Here is a 13,808-nt window from a genome sequence, read left to right on the forward strand (position 1 = left end):
GCTTTTCCACCACCTGATTGCCCACTTTGTCCTCCTCTGACGAGTCGATGCTTGTTATGACAAACTACCGCTGGCAATACAGCACGCTGGAACAAAGATCCTCACTGATTGTTGCCGTTTTTGAAGCAATTCTTGACCCTGCCGACCCTCCTCTTATCAACGCCATCATCCGCTGACAGCAAAACCGCAGACAGGAACGTTTTTTTCCCCATCTCACAGATGGAGACGTCCCTATTCCATGACTTCATTTGTACTTTGTGCATCTTTTGTCACTCGCACTCATCTCCGTTACATGTGCGTTTCATTCAAAGCGAAGGGGAAAAAACTGTTTATATCCATGACGTGTTTAAATCTGTAGGATCTCGCACCTCACTTTCACCTCATCTTGCACCAACTCTTGCTTCTCTTATCAGAACCCAACAAACATGAGACTGTTCGAAAGAAACGAACTTAAGGTGCCGCTAATGTGTCAGCCGTGCGATGGGTTGTCTTCCATCTGCGTTTAATTTCAGTGCCTTACAATGTGTCCGCTAGGCTAATACTGGATTTCTCCGTCAATGACAGGATCTGCTCGATGGGCCAAAGAACTAAACCTACTTTCAAAATAGAAAGATGCCAGTGGTTTGAATTATCGAGGTTGTGGCTTCACACTGGGGCCATTCATTTGTCGTCTCGCGGTTCTAACCGTCTGTCATTTTTTTGGGATGTGTGGGAAACTCGAGTAGCAATGTTTGAACACCGTCCCGGTTGTGATGGCAATGTCAGACTCGCCACGGTCCCGGCAGGTCGGGTTCAGGTGTCAAAGTCAAGGCCCGGGGGCCAAGTCAGTCCAGCCATATCATTGTATTCGGCCCACGAAAGCAAATCAAGCAGGTCAAGTGTCATGATGTCTGAATCAAAATTTCAAATTGTCCCATGTAAACCACAATAACAGTTATTAATTTTTACTTCAAATTTGAAAATTAGTTATTCATTAACTCATTCACTGCCGGACGTGCAAAAGTGTGTCCACGCCAGTGCCAGGGTCATGTCATTTTCATTCAAATTGCAGGACCCACAAAATATTCAGTTTTAGGACTACATAAACATTCAATGCAGAGTAAGAAACCTTTGACTCTCTTCTTTCATCAGAAAAAAGGCTTAATTCCTAAAGTATATTTAATCCTCTCCTTTTTTTTAGGGATGTACTTATCCGACCTGACATACGTGGACTCGGCCTACCCCTCCACGGGCAGCATCCTGGAGAACGAGCAGCGGTCCAACCTGATGAATAACATTCTCAGAATCATATCGGACCTGCAAAGATCCTGTACTTACGGTGAGTTGGAAAACAAATGGGTTCAGTCTGAGAACTGTATGCAAAAAATATACATATACAGTAAAGTCTCGTTATATCGATATTCTCAGGAGTCGGAAAAAATATCGATATCACCGAACTATCGATATATCCGATCCTGCGGCATGTAAATTTTCTCCTTGCGTTCATAGAAATAGTATCGTAATAAGCAGTACTATAGATATAACCGATATCGATATAACGAGACTTTATTGTATTACGATTGTGGAAATATTATGTCATAAAAGGCAATAGACTGCCCATGTCAAGAGTGTCCTGGATACTGTTGCTGTTTTTTTTCTTTCCTATTGTTCTGTCTGAATATCTCCTACGTAGCTAGCTGTTGCCACCGTCTGATATTAAATTAATTTACAGAAGCAAGACACCTTAAAATTCAGATATTTTTTTTCTTAGGTCCTTTTTTTTCTTTTCCCTATGATACTGATTTATACACAACCGGTTTCCGCATGTCTTTCAGATATCCCACTGTTGCCTCACATCCAGAAGTATCTCAACTCAGTCAGGTACATTGAGGAGCTCCAGAAGTTTGTAGAGGATGACAACTACAAGTAAGTGGCAATCTGAAGATTCTCTCGACCCGTAAAAGCTCCTTTTTTCATCGACGTGCTTTTTGTTCAAGGTTGTCACAGAGGATCGAGCCTGGCACCAGCACGCCGCGAGCTAATGCTTCCAAAGAGGATCTTGTTGGTGAGTTGTCGGGATCTACGGTCCCCTTCAGAATTATTCAATGGCAAGGTCCGTTTGCGTTTCAGATCAAAAGATGAAAATCACATAAATGTTCAGGATTCAAGAGTATTTTATTTTTGCCTGGAATTTACGTTAAGATGGGCAGAACACCTTTGGTTTAAGGCCATCCACTTTTTATGGAGAGTGAAATGAGTTAAAAATGAAGTCTTTTGTTATGCTGCCAGTGTGTTTCAAGTCATTTTTGTGGCAGGACAAAGCTTTTCCAGATTATTTGAAATGGCTTTTTTTTCTGTTCAGAGCTACTTCTGCTCAACCTATCACGAGTTACATCATCAATAAAAACTAACAAGTTCATTCCAGAAGCAGCCATGCAACCCGAAGTTGTGAAATTACCTCCCCCGTGCGACGCGGCTGAACTACCCTATTTTCCGCACTATAAGGCACACCTAAAAGCCTTCCTTTTTTTCAACAGCTGACGATGCGCTTTATAATCCAGTGGGCCTTGTACATAGAAAACATTTACAAATATTTCATTTGGTGAATGTGTGCCTTATAATGCGGTGCTTCTTATTTATGGATGATGTTTTAAAACGTCACTCATTGTGGGTGCACCTTATATACCGGTGTGCCTTATACACTGGAAGATACTTTATTTATTTATGTATTCATTTCGTTCGCCAGTCAGTTATTTGCTTAGTGGGCTAGTGTGTTACCTGGGTTGTTAGTTAATTTGTTAGTTAATTATTTATCTAGTTGGTTGGTTAGTTAATTATTTGGTTGCTTAGCTAGTTGGTTAGTTACTTAGTTCTTTAGTTAGGTGTGTGGTTGGTTGTTTAGTATTTTGGATGGTTGTTTATCCAGTTAGTCTGTTAGTTAGCTAGATAGTTAGTTTTGCTTGTTACTCGGCTATCTAACTAGTTGGGTGATTGATTAGCCAGTTAGTTAGTTAGCTAGATAGCTAGTTAGTTGGTTGATTGATTAGCTGCGTAGCTAGTTAGCAAGCTATCTAAGTAGTGAACTAGGTAGTTATCGCTAGCTAGTTAGCGAGCTAGCTATCTATTTTGCGCTAGCTAGTTAGCGAGCTAGCTTGTTAGCAAGCGAGTTAGTTGGTCTGGGATCAAAAGAAAATGTCTTTCTCCATATTTTTTTCCCATCACTTTGGTAGCGGTTAAACTTGGTGTCATCAGTCTATGTAAACACTCCAAACACTTTTGTGGCTCATCTCTGTACGTTGCAAAATCGATTCTGGTGTCTGCGCGTATGCTGTGTCGAGAGGTGTTACTTGAGAATTTTCAAGTGCTCCTAACATAGGGCTCTTCATACCACAGGCCCGGAATCATCTGCATCTCCTCTGTGCGGCCGCAAGTGTTCGATAGCGGCCGACTCCACTAAAGTACCGGCTACGCCGCCTTCGCCGAGGAACCTGCTTCCCTACGGACACCGCAAGTGTCACAGTTTGGGCTACAAGTTAGTATTTTATTTATTTTTTTTCATTTCTCCACGCATTTTACATAAACATTTTGTCAGTCGGTTCTAATATTTGCTGCATCCTTTTTAGTTTCATCCACAAGATGAATACTGTGGAGTTCAAGAGTGCCACGTTCCCCAACGCTGGCTCACGCCACCTGCTGGATGACAGCGTGATGGAGAGCAACAGTCCTACCCGAGGCCAAGCTGAGAGCTCCACGCTGTCCAGCGGCATTTCACTTGGTGAGAACTGGCGGATGGGCTTTAAAATAAATGTTATATAAAATGGCATACTTTATTTATTTTAACTGCCGCTGCTCACCCGCAGCAAAAATATTCTGTGACTTTAAAGCGTCCATGCGAGTTTTGAAAGGCGCTTATAAATGAAATGTATTATAATTATTATTAACTTTTTTTTCCCCTTCGATTTCACACAGGGAGCAGTGAAGGCTCGGAACTCAGCGAGGAAGTTTCGTGGCCTGCTTTTGAGAGGTATGACATTTATGGGTGGTCCTTTGCTGTTTTTTTTTTCTCCATCGCAGCCGTGGTCAAAATGATGGATATCTTCTTTCTTGAAGCATTCACACAATAAATTCTGTTTTCCAATTCCGCCTGCCGTGCCTCACCAACCGCAATGATCCTGAGATTTCATAACTCAAGGACACTGTGAGATTTAAAAACGTGACAATTACATACCAAATTGCTGTCACTCCCAACACCCTTTGAACATAAGAGGGGAAAACACCCCAAAAAATCTAATTAAAAAAAAAAAAGTGTGTTCCTTGGCGGCTACCCTGTTCTATCTTACCCTATTCTAAACAGGACTCGGTTCTATCACTCCCTGGGCCCAGTGACCCGGGTGGCCCGCATCCCCTACCGAGGAGTCCTGAGGCCCAGCAGGTATACACACCCGAGCAGAATACCGACCGACCCCACCTGAACTCAAACCTCGCTTTTATCCTTACTTGGTGGCTGACTTTCAGCGCCTGCCAGGGGGCGGCCGCTGACAGCTAGCTTGCAGTGTGTGAAATCTGTGAGTGCACGCGATTGTGTTTCTAATGCTGGGCTCATCTTCTGGTGTATTCGGGTGACAGCAAAAATCAATTGAAGGGGAGGAGATGGTTATTTGTCTTAAATTAACTTTTTTTTTTCTTTCTTGCATGTGTTTCTCGCTCTTTCTCTCACACACGCACACACAAATGACTCAAAAACATAAGGGAGCTCATGGTATCTCATATTAACAAAGTGAAGAGGAGGTAGAAATATTTTGAAGACTCAAAATGATGTCACATCATTTTCCGCGCATAACAAACTGCATGGAAGAGATACATTACCACATATGTCTTCTTTATATTTCATCTTTTCGGTGAGATTGAATTAAAGTCAGCAATTTTAATCTTAACTCATTCACTGCCAGATGATGTGCAAAAAATGTGTGCACTCCAGTGCCAGGGTTTTTATCATTTTCACTCAAATTGCAGGACCCGCAGAATACTAAGTCTAAACTAAAACAGAAAACTAAGTCTGGAGTTATCTGAGCTTGAAATGGCGGCGGCTGTACAAAATACAATTACATACATCTTGATTTATATATTGCTTAAACAATAGCTGAAGTGCTAATGTGGAAAAAAAAGGCAAATGCTGCCCCCTCGTGGAAGGAAAAAAAAACATTGCCTTGCCAGCGGTCTGACCAGCGCTTTATCGACACACCTCGCAGGAAAAAACAAAACCAGAACAAATTCGGGAATGGCGCTCTACATCATATTTTCAATTTATGAATAAATGTGTGAATGGCAGTGAATGAGTTAACAACTTTGCAGATTCACTGACGGTTGTCAGTAATCTGTTGAACAGCCTCTACCGCCCACACGGAAGGGATAATGGGCCTTTGTTGACATAAAATTCAGATGTGGGCAGGTGAAGGTTCATATTGAAGACACTGAGGAGTTTATATTCTTAAATGAGAGCAGCTCTGGTTAGATTTGGGGGGGAGAGGGAATCGGAATTTACTGTTAACGCTGCATGAAATAAGAAAAAATTAACCTGCACTGTGAACATAGCCTGAACAGCCTTTTTCCCTCAAATGTAACGTTTTATTCTGAAAGGATTAGGCTTTAGTTTCTTGTAGAGTCATATATTTATATTTTTTTTTCCTAACACTGACTGAAAAAAAAAGTTGACATAAAAATGATCAATTCTACATTTTTTATTTTCTGAAGATTAGCGAGAAAGTGCAGTTTGCAACCTTGAACACTAAAGATCCCTATCCTTATATATATATATATATATATATATATATATATATATATATATATATATATATATATATATATATATATATATATATATAGCTTCAGCTGTAGTTAAAGCGCTATAGAAATCAATGTATTGTATTTTGTACATCCGCCCCCATTTCAAGCTCAGATAACTCCAGACTGACATAACTTAGGAATTAACTTGTTTTTTTCTGATGAAAGAAGAGAGTCTAAAGTATATATATATATATATATATATATATATATATATATATATATATATATATATATATATATATATATATATATATATATATATATATATATATATATATATATATATATATATACACACGCTGCTAATCTTAATTTGACATTTTTTTCCAGCTTTGGCCACAATCTGCACATCACCTTGCTTGCGGCACCTCTGCAGACAAAACCTTCCAGCAGAGTTTAACTCATTCACTGCCAGACTATGTGCAAAAATGTGTCCACTCCAGTGCTAGGGTTTGTGTCATTGTCACTTAAATTCCAGGACCCACCGATTATCGAGTTTTAGGTCTTCATAAACATTCAGTGCAGCGTAAGAAACTTTAGACTCTCTTCTTTCATCAGAAAAAAACACATTAATTCCTAAGTTATGTCAGTCTGGAGTTATCTGAGCTTGAAATGGGGGCGGATGTACAAAATACAATACATTGATTTCTATAGCGCTTTAACTACAGCTGAAGCTGTAACACGGCTCCCTACTCGGGCGCCATCTTGGACTTCTAGCTACCTAGCTGGCGATCTAGCTATCTACCTAGCTGGCGATCTAGCTATCTAGTTAGCTAACTAGGTTGCTACCTAGCTGGCGATTTATTTGCTATTTATTTTCTATGTATTAGCTACTATATCTGGCTGAATAGAGTTAATTCTTAAATAATATGGATCTGGAGTTGTATGGGCTTGAAATGAGGGCAGCTGACCAAAATACAATGCAATACATACATTTTGTTTTATATAGCGCTTTAACAACAGCTGAAGCTGGAACAAAGTGCTAACATGCACAAAAGGTAAATGTTGCCCCCTTTGTGGAATAGAAAAAAAACATTGCCAGAGGCCATGGCCAGCGAGCGCTTTATCGGCACCCAAACAAGAAAAAAACAAAACCCGAACGAATTCTGAAATGGCGCTCCACGTCATATTCTCAATTCCCGAATAAATTCATGAATGGCAGTGAATGAGTTAAGATGGCGTCGCAGATTGTGTCGCTATGCTACTTAGCTCATATCTACTCGTAGCTGCTCTGCACGTCATCACGCTTGTTTATTTCGGGGTTTTTGTCGCACGTGTCTCGAGTGACGTCTCGTTTCATGTCATCCATTTTGTAGCTCGGCTGAATCAGAGGAGCTGGCGGTTCACCTGTATCCTGGAGCCGTGACGGTTCAGGGGGTACTGAAGCGGAAAACTGTACTCAAGGAGGGCAAGAAACCAACGGTGAGCACACACCAACTTTAGGATTTGGACTAATTAGTTTTTCTTGTCGGATGCAAGTCGCTTTGACATTTTCATAACAAATGTTGCGCTCTCTGGATGTTTACAATCTGGCTCCCCCGTGGTACTACGGTTGATTAATGAGGTGTATAAAGCACAGCAACAAAATCTCTATTGTTAATCCGGGCCAACGCACATCAGGAATATTAATTGACATATTTTTCGCCCTCGCATCCTTCAGTGTATGTGCGCTCGGAAAGTTCATCCCTCAGTGATCTTATTTGCAAATAATGGACGTTGCAAAATGTATGCAGTGAATCACTTGCTATATCTCACTTCATTTTTTTGCAGAATGGTTATTTATTTTTTAATTAATTTTTATTTAGTTTGGGTTTATAATCACTTTAACTCATTCACTGCCAGACGTGCAAAAATGTGTCCACTCCAGTGCAAATTCCAGGACCCACAGAACATTGAGATTTAGGACTACATAAACATTCAATGTAGAGTAGGAAACCTTAGACTCTCTTCTGTAATCAGAAAAAAGAGTTAATTCCTAAATTATATGGATCTGGAGTTATCTGAGCTTGAAATGGGGGGCCTCTGTACAAAAGGTGAATGCTGCCCTTTCGTGGAAGGGAAAAACACTTCCAGAGGTCTGAGGTCAGAGAGCAATCATGAAACATGAAATATTTTGTAAGACACAGGTGTCAAAGTCAAGGCCCGGGGGCCAAATCCAGCCCTCCAAATCATTTTATTCGGGCCGCGAAAGCAAATCAAACTTGGGAGATTGCATGATGCTTGCTAAGGTCTGAACCAAAATTTCTAATTATCCCATGTAAACCACAATAAAGTCATTATTCTTTACTTCAAATTTAAAAACTAGTTATTCATTAACTCATTCACTCGCACCCCAATGCCAGGGTTTTTGTCATTTCAACTCAAATCGCAGGACCTACAGTTTCAGGACTATATAAACATTCAATACAGTGTTAGAAACCTTAGACTCTCTTCTTCCATCAGAAAAAAAATGGGTTAATTTCTAGGTTATATGGTTCTGGAGTTATCTGAGCTTGAAATGGGGGCGGCTGTACAACAGACGCTACATACATATTGGTTTATATAGCGCTTTAACAACAACTGGAACATAGCGCGAACACAGACAAAAGGCAAATGCTGCACTCTCGTGGAAGACCAACGCTGTATCGGCACCACTTGCCCCTGTAGAAAAACCAATACCCCAGAAAAATACCCACGTCATGCTTTTCAATTTCCAAATAAATTCGAGAATGGCAATGAATGAGTTAACATCCATGCAAAATGTCTGACATAATTGCTGTGTGCTTACAGGTGGCATCCTGGACCAAATATTGGGTGGCTCTTTGTAGTACCCAACTTTACTACTATCCCGTCAAGTCCTTGAAGGCAACAGAAAGAAAACATGTAAGCAATGCATACGCACGCACACTTGCAGACTGTGCTCGTGTCCTGCGTGCTGATGAGACACTGCGGCTTTTCCGACGCTGGTTTTGCCGGCGCAGGTGATACCTATTAAATGTTTAACACGCAACGCAAGAACGTCTGTATGTACACAACGTGGTAGACTAAATGACCCCAACAAACATCGACTTCCTAAGACATCTGATAGCCATTATTGACTCTTGTGAGTACACAATGATGTCAAAGGAGGAACATTCCACTTGGTGTGCGGTCGAGAAGGGAAAACGATGGTCAACGTGATCAATTTGTTTTTGTTTTTAGACTCCCTGATTGCATGAAAAAGTGCTACTTCAGGCTGAGTGTTTACATGCTGTTAATAAGGCCAAATTTCAGGGAATGATCAAGATGGCTTAAAAAAAACGATTCTTAACGCATTCGCTGCCATTCTCAAATTCATTTGGGAATTGAGAAGTGTGACGTGGAGGGCCATTCCCAAATTTGTTCGGGTTTTGGTTTTTCTTGCCTGGTCTGCCGATAAAGCGCTGGTCAGACCTCTGGCAATGTTTTTCCCTTCAACGAGGGGGCAGTAGTTTCCTATTGTCTATGTTAGCGCTTTGTTAATGATAATAATACATTTCATTTATAAAACTCTCAAGGTCACTTCAGTTACAGGATAGGTTTTTCTGTGGGTGAACAGCGGCAGCCACAGGCGCCAGCGTTCACTCATCCCAAAAATAACTCAAATAGATAAAAAGCTAGCTAGCTAATAAATAGCCACTATATTGCTAATAGACAGCCCAGCTATACAGCTAGTTAGGTAGCTATATAACTAATAGATAGCCAGCTTGCCAGCAATCTAGCTAGCTGGCCAGCTAGCCAACTAGCCAGTTAGATAGCCAGCTAGCCAGCCAGATAGCAAAGAGATTGCTGATAGATAACAAATAAATAGCCAGCTAGGTAGCTAGTTAGGTATCCAGCTAACTAGGTAGCCAGCTAGCCAGCCAGATAGCAAATAAATAGCTAATAGGTACAAAATAGAGAACAAATAAATAGCCAGCTAGGTCGATAGGTAGGTAGCTAGAAGTCCAAGATGGCACCCAAGTTGGGAGCTGTGATACAGCTTCAGCTGTTGTTAAAGCACTATAGGAAATCAATGTTTTGTATTGTATTTTGTACATCCGCCCCCATTTCAAACTCAGATAACTCCAGACCCATATAACTTAGGAATTAACTCGTAATTTTTCTGATGAAAGAAGAGAATGTAAGGTTTCTTACGGTGCATTGAATCTTTATGTAGTCCTAAAACTCAATATTCTGTGCGTCCTGCAATTTGAATGACAATGACAAAAGCCCTGGCACCCGAGTGGACACATTGTCTGGCAGTGAATGAGTTAACACACCACAAGCTAATCGTTACGTATAATCTTTTGAAGACCTCCAATAATTTTGAAGTTGATAGCTTGTCCGACATGGGAAATTGTTGCACCAAGCCCCTTGTTCAGCTTGCATCACATTGACGGCGGTGTGAAGTGAATGCCGTGTGTGTGTGCGCGTGTACCTACAGATGGTAGCACTCATTGACTAATGAGAACGGTGACATCACTCCCATAGTGTGCGTCACTCACAGCTAATGTGAACCTTGTGGAGGAAACACACGCAGACGCTCACACACACACACGTCCATAAACATACGCTAACATTGTTTTCCCGGTCTCATCCTGCCAGTTCAAGTCAAAGTCCAGTAAGAGCGTTTGTGTGGTTGGTCTGATGGCCATGATGGCGGACGATCCCGAGCATCCCGATGTTTTCATGCTGACCGACACGGAGCATGGTGAGTTGCACGCACACACAAAAAGGCAACTTTGTCTCTAAAATATGATGTTGCATTTATAAAATAATAATTTTGTTGCATTTTTTTATGTCTATTGCCTAGGTAACACCTACAAGTACCAAGCAGGCAACAGGATGAACGCTTTGCTGTGGTTTAAACATCTGAGTGCTGCGTGTCAGAGCAACAGGCAACAGGTGACAATTACACGCTAGGTTAACATCACGATGTTGCGCTCATGTAGCTGGTTTGAGTTAACTGAGCTTCATATCACGATAAAACGATAAGTTCATAAGACAATAATCCACAGGTGTTTAAGTCAAGGCCCGGGGGCCAAATCTGGCCCGCCGCATCATTTTATTCGGTCCGTGAAAGCAAATCAAACACATGAAATTTCATGACACAGTGATACCTCGGCTTATAAACTTAATTGGTTCCCAGAAAGTGTGTGTAAGGTGAAAAGTGTCTCTTCTAAACATTAATTTCCCATAGGAAACCATTAACAATGACAATAATCCGTTTCCAGGTCCGCATAAAACATAATTTTCTACTAAATAAGCCTTAAAACTACACAAAATATGTATGTATAATAAATGTGCTATTGCAAACGGTAATTAAAGAAACAAATGAACGTTCGTTTGGCAATTTGCATACTCGGCACGGCAGCCAATCAGAAGCCTGTTTCGTGCTTCGGACTCTACCGTGACTGTAAAGTGTACTTGAGAGTTTTGAAAGGCGCTCAGAAAGAGCAGGCCACGTGGCTTGTAGCGGTTTGCTTGTAGCTTTTGCTTTATTGAATAAAACAAACATTTAAAAAAAAAAAAACTTTTTTTTTTTATCTTGAAGAAGTTGTCGGCCACCCGGGTTGAGAAATTTGTACACCCAACGTAAAAGTTGTACGCCCTACACTGACAGTACGGTACACACATACAGTACAGTTTATTTCTTTAATTATAATACCATAGCACATTTATTATACATAAAATAAGGTATGTTTTGTGTAGTTTTAAGGCTTATTTAGTAGAAAATTATGTTTTATGGAGACCTGGGAACCGATTATTCTCATTTTAATGGTTTCCTATGGGAAATTAATTTTTGGGATACACACTTTGTCTGGGGACCAATTAAGTTCATAAGCCAATGTATCACTGTAGATGGTTTAAAATGGGAATAAAAGAAGCTATTTTTATGAAACAGCAAAACCCTTCACTAAATCACCATGGTGGTGTGAGTTTTAATTTGGATCTACAGATGACTGCTGTAGAAACCTTTTCATCGATGGAGCACTCCTGTGCGACTGAGAGCTTACACAGACCTAACTTAACAGATGCAGTATTTGATAATGCAGGAAATATTGTATCGTTTATATTTTGTATTTTTTTGACACAATTTTTAACTCACGCAGGTGCCAGCCAATCTGATGTCATTCGAATGAGCGGCCCGGCGAGGAGATGGTGGAGCTTTATGGACCACTGCTTGGAGCTTTCACTGCCCGATGAATGCAATGCCGCCTTCCACCGCTGCCTTAATCGAGAACCCTGCGTATGTGTGTGTGTCCATGTGCGTGTGTATGTGGACTTGACGGTCTTTGACTACTGAACAAGGAAGCGCACCACTGCTCTCATTTCTGATTGGGCAATTAGTCTGGTTTTCACCAATCAGATGGCGGAGCCCATCCCTCGATTTTTTTTTTTTTTTTTTCAATTTGTATGTCCCTTTGTTTTGTTTGTTTGTTTGTTTTTTGTGCTAGCTCACTGGGCAATGAGACATTGAGAAGACTCCCATTCAAAACATGTTTCTACCCTTGCTCACAGTTTCTTTGTTATTTGGGTGCGTGGGTGATAAGCAAAAGGGCTCCACTATTTTTTTAATGAGAAGCCCCTCAGCCTTCCATTGTTTTTGTCAAGTATTTTGTACATATAATATGTTTGCGGGGAGGCGCATCTGTCACCCCACCCAGGTACGATAGTCCCAAAATCGAAGCTACAACACGCCGCTTGGGTACTTTCTCTATTTTCACAACTTTGGACTGGCAACAGAACAACAAGCAGACTGTGAAGCAGATAGTCTGTGCCGTGGACTCCAAAGCTACCTGGACATGAGTTGAAACTCTTCTCGTTTTGTTGTTTTTTTTTTTTTAGTAGTGTTATGCTTTTCATTCGGTGCAGAAGCGACAGAGTGTTACCATGCAGTAGACTGATTGCACATTGTGTCTGTTACATCCAATTTGAAACTGTTACATTTGTTGTGAATTTATACCATGGAAGTCGATCTGTGGTTTGAGTTTAGGTTTGAATTTCCAAAAGACCAGGAGAATATTCCGTTTCAAACTTTAAAAAGGATAGAGTTCAAAATAGCCAAAATATATTTCAACTAACACAACTTAAAACATTTATAAAAATACATTTAAACCCCCTCAACCATATATATATATATATATATATATATATATATATATATATATATATATATATATATATATATATATATATATATATATATACTATGTATGTATATATATACTATGTATGTGTGTGTGTGTGTGTGTATGCGTATACGTGTATGCTTATACGTACATATGTGTTTGTGCGTATGTATGTATGTGTACGTGTAGATATATGTATGCATGTCTATGTATATACCTATATATATACCTATATATATATATATATATATATATATATATATATATATATATATATATATATATATATATATATGTATATATATATATATATATATATGTGTGTGTATATATATATGTGTGTATATATATATGTGTATATATATATATATATATATATATATAAAACAACATGCGTTTTTTACCATCAAAATACATGAGAACAAATTTTCTCTCAATATGATTTGTTAAAGAAAAATAAAGAAATCCACAAAGAAAATTGTTCTATAATAATTGTGGACATATAAATGTAATGCTTTTATTCCCATTAATTTGTTGTTAATATAAAATTCTGGTTTGAAGCATTTAATAAGAAAAACATGTGTGAAGTTGTCCAAAAAATGACTGAATTCTTTATGCAGTTGAATTTGTTTTCAAATCTGCAAACTGAAACATCGGAATGACTGAATTTACATACAATTTATGAAAAATGTTGAGAATATTTCTGTCCTGAGTTTTCTTTCCATCAAAACATTAAAAACGGAATATTTAAATGGTAAAAACAATTCTGTCACAAAATACAATTAAAACTCAGACTCCGATGATCTACATCCATGTTATTTTCATCCTTCGCATTTTTGGTGCGTTTTATTTTGACACCCTCACCTCCCAGTT

At 39.5% G+C, this 13,808-nt stretch overlaps 1 protein-coding gene across 2 annotated transcripts in view; it reads left to right on the forward strand.

Moving 5' to 3' along the window:
• ralgps2 (Ral GEF with PH domain and SH3 binding motif 2) overlaps positions 1 to 12,932 on the forward strand; it is a 69,399-nt gene extending 56,467 nt beyond the window's left edge. Inside the window, exons 10-21 of one of the 2 annotated variants that reach the window (XM_089000532.1) lie at positions 1,181 to 1,318; positions 1,815 to 1,905; positions 1,977 to 2,044; positions 3,373 to 3,511; positions 3,603 to 3,754; positions 3,949 to 4,003; positions 4,334 to 4,411; positions 7,140 to 7,245; positions 8,593 to 8,685; positions 10,408 to 10,513; positions 10,616 to 10,707; positions 11,916 to 12,932. In XM_089000532.1, the coding sequence (XP_088856658.1) occupies positions 1,181 to 1,318; positions 1,815 to 1,905; positions 1,977 to 2,044; positions 3,373 to 3,511; positions 3,603 to 3,754; positions 3,949 to 4,003; positions 4,334 to 4,411; positions 7,140 to 7,245; positions 8,593 to 8,685; positions 10,408 to 10,513; positions 10,616 to 10,707; positions 11,916 to 11,945 (1,148 nt within the window). In that variant the 3' untranslated portion in view covers positions 11,946 to 12,932. The remainder of the gene's footprint in view (positions 1 to 1,180; positions 1,319 to 1,814; positions 1,906 to 1,976; positions 2,045 to 3,372; positions 3,512 to 3,602; positions 3,755 to 3,948; positions 4,004 to 4,333; positions 4,412 to 7,139; positions 7,246 to 8,592; positions 8,686 to 10,407; positions 10,514 to 10,615; positions 10,708 to 11,915) is intronic. The other variant, XM_089000533.1, reaches the window with a different exon arrangement.
• The last annotated feature ends 876 nt before the right edge of the window (positions 12,933 to 13,808 follow it).

This window comes from Hippocampus bargibanti, linkage group LG07, assembly GCF_051943395.1.
Source record: "Hippocampus bargibanti isolate YZ-2025 linkage group LG07, ASM5194339v1, whole genome shotgun sequence".
In the NCBI taxonomy this organism is placed as follows: domain Eukaryota; kingdom Metazoa; phylum Chordata; class Actinopteri; order Syngnathiformes; family Syngnathidae; genus Hippocampus; species Hippocampus bargibanti.